Here is a 17,673-nt window from a genome sequence, read left to right as displayed (position 1 = left end):
GTTGAGATAATAACTTTAATAGTCGTCGACGAATCTCTTCCGAATAACTCGAAAACTAAAATTATTGGGTTGTTCGGAAAGTCATTTCGTTTTTTTTTTTTTTTTTTTTTGGTGAAAATGATACACGATTTTATTTTAGAGTGTATAAACATTCGATTAAATTATATATTCTCAATTTTGGAAAACGAAACGACTTTCCGAACAGATAGGAAATAAAATAGTTTAAATAGAATTGAACGAACACGATTCAACGTGCGTTACCAACTAGCAAATGTAATGCCATAAGATTGAATCTCTTTTATCCGAGCAACGATCTTAGTCATCGGAGCGTGTAGAAACAAATATTGTACAATGATCGCTCAATGCTTTTCCAATTTTCGATTTTCAATCGTACACACTCGAAGAGAAAAAGAAGAGGAAGAACGGTTCCAAAAAGAAGAGAATACTATCGAAATACACGTTAATACCTGATGTATCGTTCCACGCGAGACTTCGGATGGTGGATCGGGAACACGAAAGAAATAAAAAACGAGAAAAAAAGGATCGGATAAACGAGTGGCCAGTTGGACCTTGTCCTCGAGTTATAGCCACTTTTGTGCTCCGGTACGACGCAGCTGCTTAACAAAGAGTAGAAACTCGACTATCGAATACAGTATCGACGATTCGTTCGATAGAAACGGTATACACCGTTACAATTGTTACCGTTGGTGATTAAAAAGTTACCAAAGTTAAAAAATGGCTAGAAATTGGGAACAGGTTCGAGAGAGGCTCGTTCGTTTTCGATACTCCTGTCCTCGATCCATCGTCGAAGACACACGATACACCTTTATAAGTACTATCGAATCGATTACCAACCCGAGAGAAGTAGAGAGTGTGCGGCTTGACGGTGACACTGCCGAGATATCCAAGCACGCTGGTCTCGATGTGACCGGACACGTTACAGGTCTGGATGTCCATGGTAGCGGTGTCGATACGTATCCTGGGATAAATCCTCTCGTCCATGGGCTCGTGGGATCGGACATAGTGGGCTACCTTCAACCGTAGATCTTCCTCGGCCCGTGCCGGGTCCACGCCCACGTAGTCGGTGCTGTACCGCAATATCTCCTTGTAATTTCGCTCCAGCACAACCGGATCGTCGCAGACGCACTCGATGAAGAGGACACGATAACCGAGTTGCCCGGAAAAATAATCGAAGACCTCACCGCGCTGCGCTCGTGTCACCAGCGTGGCGTCCAGTATCTTCAAACAAGAAAACTCTTAAGATTAATTACTCGACGATTCAGCTCGGTACAGTTCCGCGGGTTTCTCGATCGCGACGTGATCGTCGATCGAGTCAATAAACGGGTACAGTCGTTTCGCGCGTTGGTCCGTGGATTACGCTTATCGATCGATTCACGATTTACGCGCGCGTATCTCGAGTTTCTCGTAGGTGACATTGTTCTCCTGGGTCGAGGACGATGATACACGAACGTGCTACGTATCTCGAGATCGTTCGTCGAGCGTGCAGGGTGCTGCGGTATCGAACACGATCGACGATGAGGAGGACTTCGTCGTCTCGGGTTAACGGAACGATTTTAAGGTTAACTCGTGGCGCACCGTGGGCGTTTACGGTTTGTCGGAACGTGGTGGAACGTTAGGTGCGACAACGCGCGTGAACCGGGGGAAAAAAATGACCGGGCAAAACTCGTAGGACGAGATTCGATTCTATCACGGAGAAAGGTGGCTCGTGAGACCGGCTTGACCAGCCTCGTTTAATCGTGTCTCCTCCGCCGCCAACCGATATATGTCTACGTATACACATATATATAATTATATGTATACAATATATATAATTTAATTTTTTAAAAATTAAAAATAAAATTTATAAAATAGTCCATATATATATATATATATATATATATATATTATATAATTATTATATATATATATATATATATTATATTATATATAAATGGGATAAATCCTCTCGTCCATGGGCTCGTGGGATCGGACATAGTGGGCTACCTTCAACCGTAGATCTTCACGCGAATGATATTAATATATTATATTATATATAATATATATTATCTATAATATATATACATATATATATATGCACTATTTTATAAATTTTATTTTTAATTTTTAAAAAATTAAATTATATATATATTACCGAACACATTAGTTCGAGAAAGAGAGAGTGATTTGTGTCTCTCTAAGATCCTCGTGACCCCAAGTAAACGAGGTATCTGGTTCTCGTTAAGCGTAAACGCGGCGTTCTTGTCTCGGTTTCTCATCCACGGAACGACCACTCGCGATACGATCTCACGCGTTCGTTAATTTTTCGGCACACCTCCAGTTGTTCCCTCGCGATACTTACAGCGACGGAATTCCCGGCTGCAAGCCATGCGGCGCAGTCGTGCATCGCGTCTCCCTGGGCCAGGGACCTCAACGCCGCGTTTGCTGTGTGATCCGGGCGAAACAGCTCGTGCGACACCGACTCACCGTACGGTTCCAGTCTTTTTCTTCGGTACTCGCTCACTCTCATCACTGGAACAAAATTCAACGACCGGTTTAACGCATTGTACGCATTAGCGATGCAAGGTTTTGTAATTGTCCTTTTCTTTTTTTTTTTGTAACGAACAGAGCCGTCTTGTTGACACCTACGTTGACACTTTCGTGTACTGTGACGCAACGCGTTGCGTCGGTGATAACTTATCGAGCAGGTCGATAGTTTTAGCGATTTAAATATCGTGCAAAATGATTAAATTAGTAAATTTGATTAGTGAGTTATATCAAAGTAAAAACACCTTATGGTGTCACGTTCGAGCGACGATTAATTATCCAGTAAATTCTAGCTGAAGGTGAAGCTTGTAATTATTTACCTTTACCCTGATAATTTCGTGTAAATCGGGTTAGTGGATCATTAGTTGAAACAACTTTACGCAATGTTTACGAAATTTAGATTTTCGATGAGATTAACGGTAAATCGATACGGGCGATATAGTTGTATTAATAAAGTTATCTTTTCACTGTCGTTGTACAGGGAACACGTGGCTGGTAATTTGGCTTTCCTAGATCGAGCAATATATCGAAGTCCATCTTCGTGACCCAACAATAATAAATGTTGCTCGTTATCGTGACGAATCACAGTCGAGACGAAAGAGGAATCGTTTTAAATTTAATTTATTCGACCTAATTTTGTACGTTTTGTTTTCTTTTAGACGTGGGGAAATTTTGTAAGACCGTTTCGATCTCCTCGAAGAGATTCCCTTAGGGGAGGTCGAGATTCGTGTGGGATTTACCACACACAGAAATATACCGAGTGCTCAGCCTATCCATTGAAATCCCCACGTTGACCTGTCTCTGGAGCTATTAAAGGGGAAGACATTGAAAATGCCAGCGGCACAACATTCAATGCCCGAACCTTTTAACTACACTCTTGAGTATACACAGCATACAATATTGCTCGAAATGCTCGAGTTAAAGAAAACACCGGGTATATAAATTTTTTAACCATTTTTTTTACGTATTTTTACGCGCAATTATGGAAAAATTAATGAAACTCGTTCGGTACAAAGGGTTTCTCTACCATCGATTGATTTAACAGTGGAAAAGTTAAATTTTGTAATTATATAGGGTGACACGTGTAAAATGTTACAGACTGCTTTTCCACAAACTAACGAAGATATATACTTCATATTTTCCCCCCTAGAATTCTTCGATTAGAAGATAGTACACATTTTTTGTTATTTGGCCAACTCTTACCAAAGTGAGTAATACTTACTTCGACCCCTTCTTCGTAAACCATTTAATTCAAAAAAAAAAGAAAGAAATCGATATTGTCGTTAGTTTTCAAGAAAACAGTTTGTAACACTTTGCATAGGATACTCTGCATACATTACCGAAGAGGATCGAAACACACTATGGTTGAAACGTGTAAATAAATTAAATTTAAATAACGTTTGTTTCGTTACTTGTACAATCGTGAATGATTCGGTTATTTTATGTTATACGTTTGTTTATACAACGGGTTGGCTACTAATGGTCAGTTATAAAACGATCTGCCAGAGACCACGTTATAGTTATAATTTTACTCACCGTAGTGTATGCTTTTAATTATGCATAAACAATGTGTATTTAGTTTGCCAATTGAATATTCCGAATGTTGTGTCACGCTTAATGCGACTCTTGTCTATAGTATTTTGTTTGTTTATACGGAGATAAAATAAATAATTATCGGTACGACACATATGTACATATGTACACGATGTCAATCTCGTACCCAATCGTGACGCGTGGTAACGAACGTGTTAACCTCTGTGTCAATAATCGGATAACCTTTTCCGTGTTTCGTTTCAAAATTTTTGATGCTTTTGTTGGAATATCTGAAAAAAGTTTCGAGTACGAAAACTTCGAGTATACCGATACGTTATGTGAATTGTAAACAGAAGCAGGAACATTTCACAAAAAAATTATACGGAACATAATGTTCTCGATAAAAACTGTTTATTTACTTATAACGAAGGTCGTTAAATAAGTTCTTACATCTCGTAAATGAATATGCGTGTTCGTCGTGTATGTTGATCGTTGCGAATGCTAGCAGCACTTAGGGGTTTTTCCGTATTTTCTAACATCATCATCGTGACATATATACATATATCGCTTTATTTTTCCGTATATACCAACTGGTCTTTTCTAATATACATTCGACCGTTAAATTTATGGAAAAATGTTTCGTTACTTGTATGTTCAAGAAACGTTTTTCAGTAGTTGAGAAACAGTTCTTCCCTCAATATTTACTTTCCCCTTCGGTATACTATCATCACCGATATAGTATTATAAGAATGGCGATAAGAGCAGCAGTATCGAGTATATGGTATCGAATACGTGTAACTTTTATTGGTAATAAGTGCATCTCTTTAATTACGAGAGAATTAGAAAGATTTATATCCTCAACGTGTTAAACTACTTATTAAATCGTAGAAATATAGATAAGAAACGTGCGAAAGAATTTTCGTATGTGAATATTTCGCAACTCAATTAAATCGAACACGTGTAGTTACAGATACGTTCCAGTGTAAAATTAGAAATTGCGTACGAAGATTAGATTCGTATAATAATCTTATCAGATTTGAAATTAATTACGAAGATTAAACACGCAACAAAATAATACAATCGGGTCTCGTTTTTACTCTATTTTTTTCCCCCCCCATTAATTACAAAATCATATCAAAAGCAATAACAAGAAATAAAGTAATTAAGAACGGCACGTTTCTTTGGCAGGGACAACGAATATGTCGCGATGTTCTTATAAACATTGCTCCTTTCGTGTTACGGATTTCTTAATCGATTTAAAAAGGCTCACTTGTGTCACCATTTTTTTGTATTCTTGACTTACTTATTTAGGTAACATTTTTCCATTTTCTACGTTGAGTTTCGTAACGGTTTTACAGGTTGCACGATTCATCTGGATTATTTGAATCTTATCTTTGTACGGGATTCCTAATTCTAAAGTGGAACGAACGTAATCTCTGCGTTACACGTGCTCGCTTAATTGAGACACGAAATTGCATAATCGTTCCGAGTCTTCTGAAGAGTGTCGACATATGGTCGAATCTATGAGAATATAATTAAAAATATTTATCTGATAAAGAGATAATCTTATTACCAACAAAAGTGACACGTGTTTGATTCATTATAAACAAAGCTGCTGGCCACCTGTTAATTCGTCCACGTTTAGTATATTGCTCGAATAATTAGTCCATTGCGTTGACGATAGATACGATTCTCTTACAAAATTGATTAATTTCTCGTTTATTTTTATTTCTTTCTTTATCCTTTGTATTCATTACGTTCTATACCGATTAGACTTACTAGCTGTAGTAATTTACTTATCGGTATTCATTTCTTGGCTTTAAGTTTAAATAAAACTCTCCACAAACAGAAATATACTAAAACGACTAATCCTATAATTAAATTCGAGTTCTCGTATCTCATTTCTTACAAGAAGCAGATAAGTACAAATTTTCATTAATTTCAATAGCGTCGAAAATGCTAATTGAACTGAACAAAAAATCAACGTTCCTCTTCGATTATTTTTACCAAGGAATAACGGGTGACTAATAGTTCGTAGTTTTTCTTTTGAATTTACCGTTTATTATTCATAATCGTATATCCAAACCAATAACATTGATAAAACTTTCAAGAGTTGTTCAGATTGGAAATCTACCAATTAGAGCTATCCGGTTTTCCGTTTTGGGAGTTCACTGTATGCTGGAAAGCAATTACCGCCTACGTGGCACGGAATAAATGATATTCTTTCTTTCGATTGATAGAGTGAAGTTTGAGAAATGTGTGAAAATTTGACAAGGCCCCGTTTCGGCTAGGCGAACGAGAATCGAGGTTTCAGATCGTTGGTCGTAAATCAAAAACTTATGGATCTCGTTTGTCGAGTACCAGTTTTCCCGATTGCGCTATTTCCGCCTCGGCCACTCTTAAATCTACTATATTTCGTACTAGGTGCCGCCTACACGACAAAGAATAAATAAGTTTTGGCTCCCTGGGGAAAGTTATTTTTACAAAAGTAGTCTTATATAGCCCGAAATACCGATCCGTCGGTATTCTTAGGTCCTAAGTTCACTTGCTCTTCGACACTAATTGACGGTCGTTTTTACGCGATTCAATTTCGCAATTCTCGCGATACCATCGAGCGGGTCGTAAACTCGATTATCAAACACTCTTTTTTTTTTACGATCGCCGATTCACGTTGACCCGAGTAGAAAGTTGCTCGTCATAAGAGATACAGATACGAAAATAGATACCCGAGTTCCCTCGTGTTCCGTCAGACGGCGTGTTCGTAAAGCAATGCATCGAAAAGGAAGTGAATCGTTCAAGGTAAGTCATAAGTCATAAGTGACAGGGCTACGTAACGCATGTGCAACGTGCATCGGCTGAATGCATTTTATTGCTCTATTGGAAGTAAAAATACGAGGGAAAGAAAATTGAAATCAATGTGCATCGACCAGACGAGCAAACTACACTTGGGAATAACTTATCGTGAAATCAATTGTAATCGGACGTGCACATTTGTAAAAGATCACGATCGAGTACAAACTCGAGAGGAACATTACACGCGAGTTTTTGCAAGTAGGTACGCGTGCACAACCGTTGAGAAGTTTGCAGCATCCTTCGATCTCTCGAGTAAACAAACTCTTTTACGATTTACCGAAAATGTTATCCTTGCGGGTTAATTGGACATCGCTCGAGTATAATTCGTGACGAAAATTATAATCGCGTTCCGATTTAACCGTTTTATCGCCTCTTAACGATATCTCTCCGTGAACTTCTTCGAAGAAGCGCGTACTTGTTGATATAATCTGTTGCGTAATGAAAGAAACCTCCTATCACTCGCCTATAAAACAGCACCGAAGTCGACAAAAATAACTGATTACCAGACGAAACAAACTCGATAAAATGATCGGGCTCGATAGTTCGGGAGAGAGATTCTCGTGTTTCTCTAAATATTTACGATACGTAATTTTTATCTTGTATTTATTAAACGGCAATGTACTTCCAAACATTTTATTATCAATTCGAACAACTTTTGTTTGTCCCTTTCCACGACGATATAAAACATTAACGAAGCGAGATACACGTAGTTATTAATTACGAGTAATCAAATTCTGTGAATTAACGTACGTATATAGATACAGACATTACGTTCAATTAAACATACATATGTAACGTAAAGTAACTTCAATATTCAAATGAAAGCCTAATCGAACCTATCCAAAGTAATATTTCTCGGTTAATTGAAAATTTACCTCGGTTAATAAAAATTTCCCAATATTCCTCTCTCCCGAGAGAAATCGTCGCGACTCCGAAAATGATCGGAACGCGAACCTACTTGCACAAATTCAACTCGCAACGGACCGATACATTTCTTTCCATACAATGGATATAAACTGATGATTAATAATTACATTCATCTTACTTCACGAATATTAAACATCGTTGTCAAGATCGAGATCTTCGGTAAGAAAATTATTCGAAAGGACATAATCGTTCGATGATCACTCACATCGAACAATACAATGAGATTCTTAAATCGTTAAGAAACGTTTCTCTTTCGATACGAAACAAACGTGTCTCGTTGAGAAATGTTTCTCCAATACGGAATGATCAAACTTTCAAAGGAACGAGTAGAAGTTTAATTTTGTACAAATATCGAGGGCCGCTCGTGACTTTTGAACGACAGTGTCTACGCGCGATGTAACGAGCAGGTTTTTTTTCTCCCCGTGCGATAAATAAAGAAACGTTTCTCACCTTTAGCGGAGTCGCCGTTCCAGTTGAGCCTGCGCGAAAGGCACTGAGCGACTTGGGTTTTTCCACGAGCCGGTAGGCCGCACATCGCGATGACGACCCCCGCGAACTTGCGCGGCGATTTCGTTATTCCTGGCGTCCTTACCGCGAGTTTGTCCTTACCGGGTTCTGCAAAAACCGAGAAAACAAAGGTCCGTGAGACCATGGTTGACTTATGCAAACAGATGACTCACGTTCGTACGCGCGCCACATTCGTCGAGTTTGCGATAAAGACTTCTCCGAAGGGAACGACACCGAGCTTGGCCAAAAAATAAAAGAAAAAAGAAAAGAGACACACGTGGACACGAGAAGAAATGTTGGGTAATTTTCGAACATTCGCGCGAAACGTCAATAGGAGAAAGACAATGATCGACGCGAGCACAACTCGACGACAGTATCGTAATTCAAACGTTCACCGATCCCGATGGTCGAGAAACTTCGAAAGAAAAAGAGAACGAAAGGTACCGTGCAACGCGCGAAGAAAATTTTCCGAGTATTTTAAGAGTGTGTGAGAAAATATAGATGTACGAATCCCTGTGTGGCTAGTTACTTACTACAATACAAGTTAACGATCAGAAGTTCCGCATTAAAGTACACGAAAGTCGTAACATAGGACATTTTCGGATTCTTTACGAACGGTAGGCAGTCCGTGGCTCGATCGTCATTGTTTCCCTCCTATTGACTCCCAATAGGAGAAGCGGCTTTTATACGAATAATTTCGTATACCGTGGTCCGCCACGCGCGGCCCGCTTATTGTTACATACGACGATCCGCTCGAGCGGATGCGCTAAAGCAACGATGATATAGAGGTTTTGGCAACGGGCCGACGCAACTATACGATCCAAGTATCGTTCGATCATAGAACGACAACGTGAAATCGTGTAACGTTGCTCGACGTGGAACGAAAGATTCCGATCACGTCGCAAAACAATACGGGAGAGAAATTAAACGAACCGCGGGGACTGTTCCCGGTTTCGTGTTCGTTCGTCTCCGTTTGGATGGGTGTTCGCGCCGGTATGAATCGAAACGATAGATTACGCGCGTAATCTAGATTTCGTTCGAATTTTCAAATCGTTTCTTACCAATCACACACATGTTTCGATCCAAGTATCGCGACTCGAGACTTTCCGAAACGATGTCGTGACAACCGATGATGGGTAAACGCTTCCGAGGCGATCCAACAATAATGCTCGACAAATGACTACGCTCGCGAAATGTACGCGCGGATCGACCGTGCGAATTTCCAACGAACACTGAGACGGTCGTGTGGGTCCCACATTACTAACGGGCCGTCGGTGAAATTTATATTTAGATCCCTCGGCTCGCGCGGATGCCTTTTGGCTGCACTTTCGCACCGTACCGCCTCTTTTCGCTGTACCAAACGCATGAATTGCAGCACTCTTTCGGTGGATCGATTTCCTCGTTCGAGCACGTCACGTGGCCTGTGTGTCTAATCCTTTGCCAACATTTCTGCCAGACGAACGGAAATCGAAATTTAATTCACGCCACGTCCCAGACCGGTCATTGTCGAATCTCATTCGCGACGTTCCGTCGCGCACGAAATCGTTTCGCGAGCCTCGAATCGACCGTGGTCCCGAGATCGAGCTCGATCGATCTCTCGGTAATCGATCGATCGTACGAGACGCATGAAGGCAACACGAAACGTATCGCGACCTTTCCAACAATGTACGCTTTCGCAAACAGCATCTCGAATCGAGTTGACCTTTCTCCGACCTCCATTGTCAATTATAGGAACACGGTTCCAAGAGCTCGTGTACGAATACATAACGATTTTAAAGACTTCGTTCCCCTGTTATTGTTACGCTCGAGTCTGTTCTATCTCCGCACGCGTTAGTATGCATGTCCTTTACTTTGTATTCTTTGCATACCTAACAGGCAGTTTCTCTGTTTCCTCTGGTCATACTCCGCCCACGTTTATTCGTACGTATGCTTTGTTACGGACTTGAGCGGACGTGGGGATATAAATTATTATCATAATTCAATATCGAAGAATCGTTTCGTTGGAACTGGAGTCTAGTGAAATAAAGTAAAAACGATCGTTGACACGATTCTCACGAATCGTCACTCTGAACGACAATGGAAAATTATTGGAATTGTTTCTTTACCCGCTTTATAAATGCAAGAAGATGGAACGATACATTTTTACATTTATTTTTTTTCTTTTCTTTTAAGTAACGGTTCGTTTTATTAGGTTGTTCGGAAAGTCATTTCGTTTTTTTTTGGCGAAACACGATTGTTTTAGTGTGTATAAACATTTTATTAAATTATATATTCTCCATTTTATTAAATTATATATTCTCCATATTATTAAATTATATATTCTCCATTTTATTAAATTATATATTCTCCATTTTATTAAATTATATATTCTCCATTTGATTAAATTATATATCCTCCATTTTGAAAAACGAAATGACTTTCCAGACAATCCAATATATCTAAATTCTTAAGGACAGAGTATTCGAGGAACGACGAATGTAATAGAATTGCTTTTTGAATGTTTGTTTGTGAATTTGAAACCCAACTTTTCGAAAACACGATCTCTATATCGATTTCACGTCCGAAATGTTCACTCTTTTGGCAAACGCTATCGCGAACGCTTTGACTAGGTTAGTGTCGAAATTACGTGACATTTATATTGTCCACATACAAAGTGCAACGATAAGGGAAACGTATGCATAACATGTACGGAATATTGGTATTTACCATTTTGTAAATGTATGCAACCTGCGATCCAATAAGTAGCATTTCAGTACAAAGTGCAACATTAACGCGATTTGTTGCTTCGACGGTTTTCCTTATCTTGTAAATCGCGCATTAACCGCGACGCAATTTGTCAATCAGCCAATTATCGTTGAAATTTGTCAACTCTCTCGATATTGGAGACTATCCGAACGATTTATCGCTTCGTATCTAAGAGATAAGATGTTAAACGAATTACAATGGCGAGTTCGATAAGCAAATCTCCATGTATCGGGATTTCCTCTATTATTATTGTGTCGCGATACGATCGTATCGTCGAAAGATGTTTCTAACTCAGTTTTCGTAATTATTGTAAATCGTGCAAAAGTCAAGTACCCAAAACCGAGGAGTCCGTCAGGCACGGAATGAAAAAAAAAATTGAAAACTTTTTATCAAATTCGTACGAGTCTTTGCAGCATTCTTAAACGATCGAATGATACTCGAATGAACGCGTTGCTTGCCAAAACGATTTTATAAATAATCTCCCGCCGGAAACCGGGGTATTTGTCATAATTGAATTCGTTTCGCGAAACAATGTTTTCGAATCGATGTGTCGCGATGCTTTAAAACATCGAATTTCGATGAAAGTTCAAATTTGAACGTTATCCGCGCGAGACTAACGATTACATCCCAGTAGCAAATCTAGATTCGATTCACGAAAACTTTTATTTTTATTTCACGGAAAACGATCGTACGAATCGTGCATAGATCGAAAGTTAACTTAACTCGTATCGTTCGCAACGAACGTCCAATTTTAGATATTTATTACCATTATTACGCCAGCACCGTATTTATAAACAGCGAGTTTCTTTTTCGAGATAATCGTACAGATAACATTGAAGTTTTCGCTGTTCGGTCGTTCGAAAGAATAATCTCTGCGACCTCCGGGTCACCGTAATTAGTTCAACTCGGTACAGTGTTTACAAGATAATAATACACACGAGCCGGTACGATTGAAAAATTTGCTCCGAAAAATCCACCGGATGGCATGATCTATCTTACGTTGTAATCGCAGCTGCTGACGAACCTACGCAGATGCAATGACGTTAACTTAGAACGATAACAGATAACCACGCTTTCGTGGATTTTTTTCATTTCGTCAATTGTAAAACTTTTACAAAGACCATTCACGCGTACTATTCTCGTCGATTTCGTCGTTTGCATTAATCGCGGTGTTCCCCCCCTTTTTCTTCACTTTTCGTTTCGTTGCGCCTGTACGCGAACAATGTTGTCGACAGAATTAATTACAAATCGGATCAAAGATCGTGGTCATCGGACCAGAATCGGATTCGCCTCGAAGTTAACCCTTTGGACTCGAGAGGAGATCCTTGATTTCCACCTAATTCAGTGTACTATATCCGGGAAAACGTTCGTGGTTTGGAATTCAAATTGGAATTTAAATATTACGTTCTCGTAGAGTGCGAACGCATCTGTGCGAAGTATACTATTATATATTCGATCCGGGGAAACTTCATAGTTTGGAATTCAAATTGGAATTTAAATATTACGTTCTCGTAAAGTATGAACGCATCTGTGCGAAGTATACTATATTCGATCCGGGAAAACTTCATAGTTTGGAATTCAAATTGGAATTTAAATATTACGTTCTCGTGAAGTGTGAACGCATCTGTGCAAAGTATAGAAAAAATGTTCCGTTCCAGATGAATTTTACGACTTAGAAAATGTTCTCGAGGCGTTTCTGGTGACGAAGAAGCCTCGAGTGCAAAGGGTTAAACGTTTCGTCGCGTACGATTCGTTCGTAACACCGCGAGAAGCAAACAGAGACCGGAAACGGAAGTTTCGCGACGATCGAGAGGGATCCAGCTTTCGTTCCGTTCTACGGTCTCGCGTAACGTTGATTCCGATGTTCGATCGTGGTAGCTCCGTTCAATATCGATCGTGTAACGTTATTGTGCCGCGTAACAAGAATCTCCCCTCTCCTCGATTTCAGCGAAACGATGTTAATTGTAGCGTAATAGTGCGTGCGTTGACCTGCAACGCGTCGTTGAACGATTCATTTTTCGAGCGTGGAATCGTCCACTTGGGAACGTTTGCACCAGCGGTAAATAAAGTTCGAACGACGATCGGGAATTTACCGCTCGAAATATTATTCGTGAAACGATTTCCCGTTACGTTTCTTGACAGCAGATAACTCGCGGGGCAACGCGGCGCGTATGAAAACATTCCGAGTACAAAGTCCACGTGCGAGATCGCTTCAAAAATTGTAAACAGTCGCACTCGTCCGAGCGGGAAAATCCTTCGAGCGTATTTACCAACAAGTGCTCGACCGCGAATTTGCGATTCGACTCGAGGCGTATCTCTCCCAACCCCTTTTGCGCGCAGGGGTTGAGAACAAGGTCAGCCGGCGAAAATCGATAATCGGTCTCCTTGAAAAATTCCCGTTCGCCGCCGCCATCGCGACCGTGGCAACTCCTAAACACGACCGTTCGAAATTGCATAGACGAAACTCGGATCGTGAACGTTTCGATAACCGCCCGTGGAACGTGTACACGATGTTCAATTTAAAAACAGATACAATTTTAACGAGTCCCGCGACTCGAGATCGAGACGAACGGAGTACACGATCGGTGTACGTGCTCCAATACGCGCGCAATGTGTATCGAAAGAGCTCGATATCAATTCGCGAAACTTTCAATACGTTCGTTGAAACGTGAACACGCGTACGTCTATTTAGAAAAATAAACGAAACGTTGAAATTTCGGAGCGTCTCCAGTTGGGCGAGAACGCTTCGTCGACGTTCGGTTGTCTCCGATTTCTCGAAATCGATTTCCTCGTGTGTCGCGAATATAGTACACGTTTGTTTGTAAAAATCAATCGAATCTTGACCCTGTGGAGAGACTCGTGCGGTATGTTAACACGATAACCCGAAAAGTCTCCACCGAAGCGATCGCTCGACGCGAACAAGTTCGATAAGAAATTGGAGCGGTTTTAATAAGTCACCGATAAGAAGCATCTGTGTTGTCGCGGACAGGTTACGAGAGAGCGTTTCAGCCGACAACGCGTACTGTTTGTTGACAACAATCGTGGCGTTTATACGAGCGCGTGTCTGCAAGGACAGTATAAATAATTGGTGTACGCTGGTAGGAACGCACGTGCAACGATTACACGGGATCGACGCGAAGGTGGCAATTCAACGACAGGGACACACCTTTCGGATCATGCACGAGTGTATTTTTCGTGTTCGTTACGTATGCAACCCACGGTGTGCCTCGACTACTGCTGCTGCAGTTGCTACTGCTAGTTGCATTCTCGCGTTTCACGTTGCGCTTCTAATAATATCCCTATGGAAAATCCTTGAAAGTATTCTTTCGGTTTACCTTATTTCCCCGTTACGTTTGTTCCTTTCACATTTTATAACGAGGTAAATACAACCGCCTTGCACGGTTCTCGATCGGAATCGTCGATCGCGCGTTTTTCCAAAGAAATTCGTTATTTGTAAACGACACGGTACCGATTATCGATCGGATAACGAATCTCGTGATTTACAGCACACATTTCTGCCTGACGCAATTTAAGTTAATCGAAGGAGGCCCAGTACACGTGTTCCCACTCGAAATTTAACTCGGACGGGACACGTAACACGCAACGTGTCCTCCCCGCTATCGTTCATTAACATATGTTTCGGTAAATATTAATGATCTGTTCCGTCGCGGAGACTGGCACCATCTAGATAAATATAATACATACCATTAATATACGTTCGAATAAAAAATCGTAAGAGAGGTACCGTCTTCGATTGAATTTGATCGAAGAAATTGATAAAATAATCGAATCTTTTTTTTTCTTTCTCTTCTTCTTTTTAACCGTAGAAGTTTCCAAGGATATTTTTCACTCGGTCTCGTACAGGAACTCGAAAAAATAACGAAGAAACGAATTTCTTTTAGAGGAGTTACAGGCATATGTCAAAGTGGAGAGACATTTTATTGCCTGAGAATTTGAACATTAAATGGCGGACCGTTGAACGAGGATAAACTCTGATTTTCGATTCTCCGTTCAGGGACGGTGGTTCATTCCAACAGGTGTTTTAATCGTCCAGTAAAATTCATACCGAGATTTTGCTATTTAACAAAATAGTGACTTTACAGGGAGTAGTGAGAAACGTCATTTTGGCAACGGTTTTTTTTCCCCCCGTCGAATTTCTAAAGATGGAAAACCTCGAAACGCGATTTGTGGCGTGTTTGGCAACGTTCGAACGACCTTGAAAAATTAAACGAACACGCACATAAAAGATGCAGCTGCAGCGCTCGAGTTTGTTCAGCCTGTCTCGAAGCCTGTCTTTAAAGATTTTTCGAGAAAGGAATTAATATACTCGATGCGTACAAATAAAACAATAACGAAAGTTGTAACTCATTTACACGGAATGTAACGTTCGTGGCGGTTTCGAGTCGCGCAATAATCGTCGAAATTGCTTCAAATATTAGCGCGTGTATTTAACTTCGTGTGTTTAACTCACAAACATTGCGAGAACCAAATTCTTCACCGTCTGCATATCGGGGAGGTGCAACGTTCGTTGCACACGAACGTAAAAAATGAATAGACAAAGTACAGAAATTTTATTGTCATTCTGCATGACTATCTACGACGCAAGAGTAGCCGACTAGAGGTGAATTGCAAAATTACGTGCATTTTCATAAATATCCAAAGTCGAAGCTTTGATCGCGTTTCTCCTTGAAACTGTTTTTCGACTTGGTTCGTAGACCCTTGTGTTTCTGTTCGGTTATGTAAGAATGCAACACCCACGGCACATTTTTCCTTCGAATTGGAATGAATGCTGTTCGATTTTTGTTTCGAGTTCGCGCGAAAAATCGAAAATACAATTTTTCGAAAATCTCTCCCCGTAAGTTCGTAATCGTTAATTGTATACTATTTAGACAACAGATCTTTACTGTCGGATAAGCTCGATGTGTAATCCGTTGCGGCGATAATCAAGCTTATATTGTTTATCCGGTGGATGTATTTTTAGTGGCGCTTATCTATCGATTAAAAGAAGATTTAGAAAACGTAATTTCTCGAAAATCCCTCCCCATACGTTCGTAATCGCTCGCAATACGTTGTATACAATGTAGGCGATAGATTTTTTTTCGTCAGATAAGTTCGTTATGGAATCCATTGCCTCGATAATCAGCCTACATTGTTTATCTGGAGGACGTATTTTTAGCGACGTTTATCTTTTGATTAGAACAAGATTCTGCAATGTTTTTTTTTCGTACAATCTTCCGACAGTGTATTATTAACTCGCCTCGCGGTTTCGCTTGCGAACGTGCGCGCCGTAACTACATTATGGTGGAATATCACCCTGACGAATCAAAAACATTGAATTTTCTTTTTTTTTTGTCTCATTTTCTTAAAGTTTAAAGGGTATGGAGTGTCATGTCGAAAAATAAACTTGTTTTACGTTTTCCTCGAAACTATATTCTTCAACCTGGTCAACACGAAATCGGCTACACCGATTCACGTTAAATGTTATATTCTCCATAGAGTATTCTACAATGTAGCGTACGATTTTTTTAATATGTTAATTAATATCGAAAATCGATATTCAACAAAGATCTGTTGTCTAAATTGTATACAATTAACGATTACGAACTTATGGGGAGAGATTTTCGAAAAATTGCATTTTCGATTTTTAATATGTTAATCTTTTGGATAAAAATGATTCTTTTTGCTTGAAACATCGACCGTTTCTACAATTATGAAAATTTTCGAAAAATCCTAAGCTATATTTTAGACAATAGTCTCTAGCTTACAAATCGACATTTTTTTATTTCAAACATTCCAATTCTTGTCACCTATGACGGTCAGCAAACAATGTTTCACCGTTGACTGATTCTGGGAATAGCGAATAACTTCGCCAATTTGACGATTGTTGCTTTCGCGAAAATTGTAAAACGAAGCAGAAAGTTATATCTACATTCTCCGAAAAAGACTAGATTTCTCGTTTAGTGATACTTGGGGAAAAAAAATTGTTTTTGAACGTATCGGGGCGATGTCTTCCCTTGAGCGAAACGAAGATCCGCTCGCGTCGATCGGCTAGAAGGCAACGTAACCGTGACGAGGGACTTTCGAAAATGAAAAAGTATTAGCAACAATACGGAATGTTTTACCGCGAACCGTTTTTCTTCCCGTTTAAGCCATAATCTGAATCACGTGTACGACTCGTGTACATAGCGTTCGGTGGCGGTGTTGCGTGATCGAGGGACTAACGTGTTTGATTAATAGTTGTAATTGCGTCGTGTACTTTTCCCGCGGAAAAAGAATCAATAACTTCATTTTTCACCCCGACCTCGACAGTGACGTAATCCCCTAACGGTTAAAGATTTCGTTTATCGTTCGATGAAACGTATTTTGTTCCCTCGTCGGTAGTTTCTCGCTCGACGGGAGAATCTAATTCTTTGAACGAGCGATTCGTTGCTTCGTTCCTCGTTCGAGTTTCGTAATGGCGTGTCCTTTTTCTCCGGCTACTCGAGACGGTCCGCGTTCTTCAACGACACACCGGTGTCGTGGCCGTTGAATAAAACGCGAACGAACGTCTGCAAAAAAACGAAA

The 17,673-nt window shown here is 40.1% G+C and overlaps 1 protein-coding gene across 4 annotated transcripts in view; it reads right to left on the bottom strand.

Annotated features, from left to right (window-relative positions):
- LOC143147067 (6-phosphofructo-2-kinase/fructose-2,6-bisphosphatase) overlaps nt 1-17,673 on the bottom strand; it is a 28,478-nt gene that overhangs the window by 8,237 nt on the left and 2,568 nt on the right. The window contains exons 1-4 of one of the 4 annotated variants that reach the window (XM_076311938.1): nt 9,426-9,610; nt 8,308-8,472; nt 2,360-2,529; nt 856-1,239 (exon numbers count right to left, since the gene is read on the bottom strand). In XM_076311938.1, coding sequence (XP_076168053.1) covers nt 856-1,239; nt 2,360-2,529; nt 8,308-8,472; nt 9,426-9,438 — 732 coding nt within the window. In that variant the 5' untranslated portion in view covers nt 9,439-9,610. Of the gene's footprint in view, nt 1-855; nt 1,240-2,359; nt 2,530-8,307; nt 8,473-8,537; nt 8,597-8,897; nt 9,014-9,425; nt 9,611-17,673 lie in introns of those variants that run through there. The other 3 variants (XM_076311936.1, XM_076311937.1, XM_076311935.1) reach the window with 3 other exon arrangements.

This window comes from Ptiloglossa arizonensis, chromosome 5 (genome assembly GCF_051014685.1).
Source record: "Ptiloglossa arizonensis isolate GNS036 chromosome 5, iyPtiAriz1_principal, whole genome shotgun sequence".
NCBI lineage: Eukaryota > Metazoa > Arthropoda > Insecta > Hymenoptera > Colletidae > Ptiloglossa > Ptiloglossa arizonensis.
This window is presented reverse-complemented; position numbering and strand designations above follow the sequence as displayed.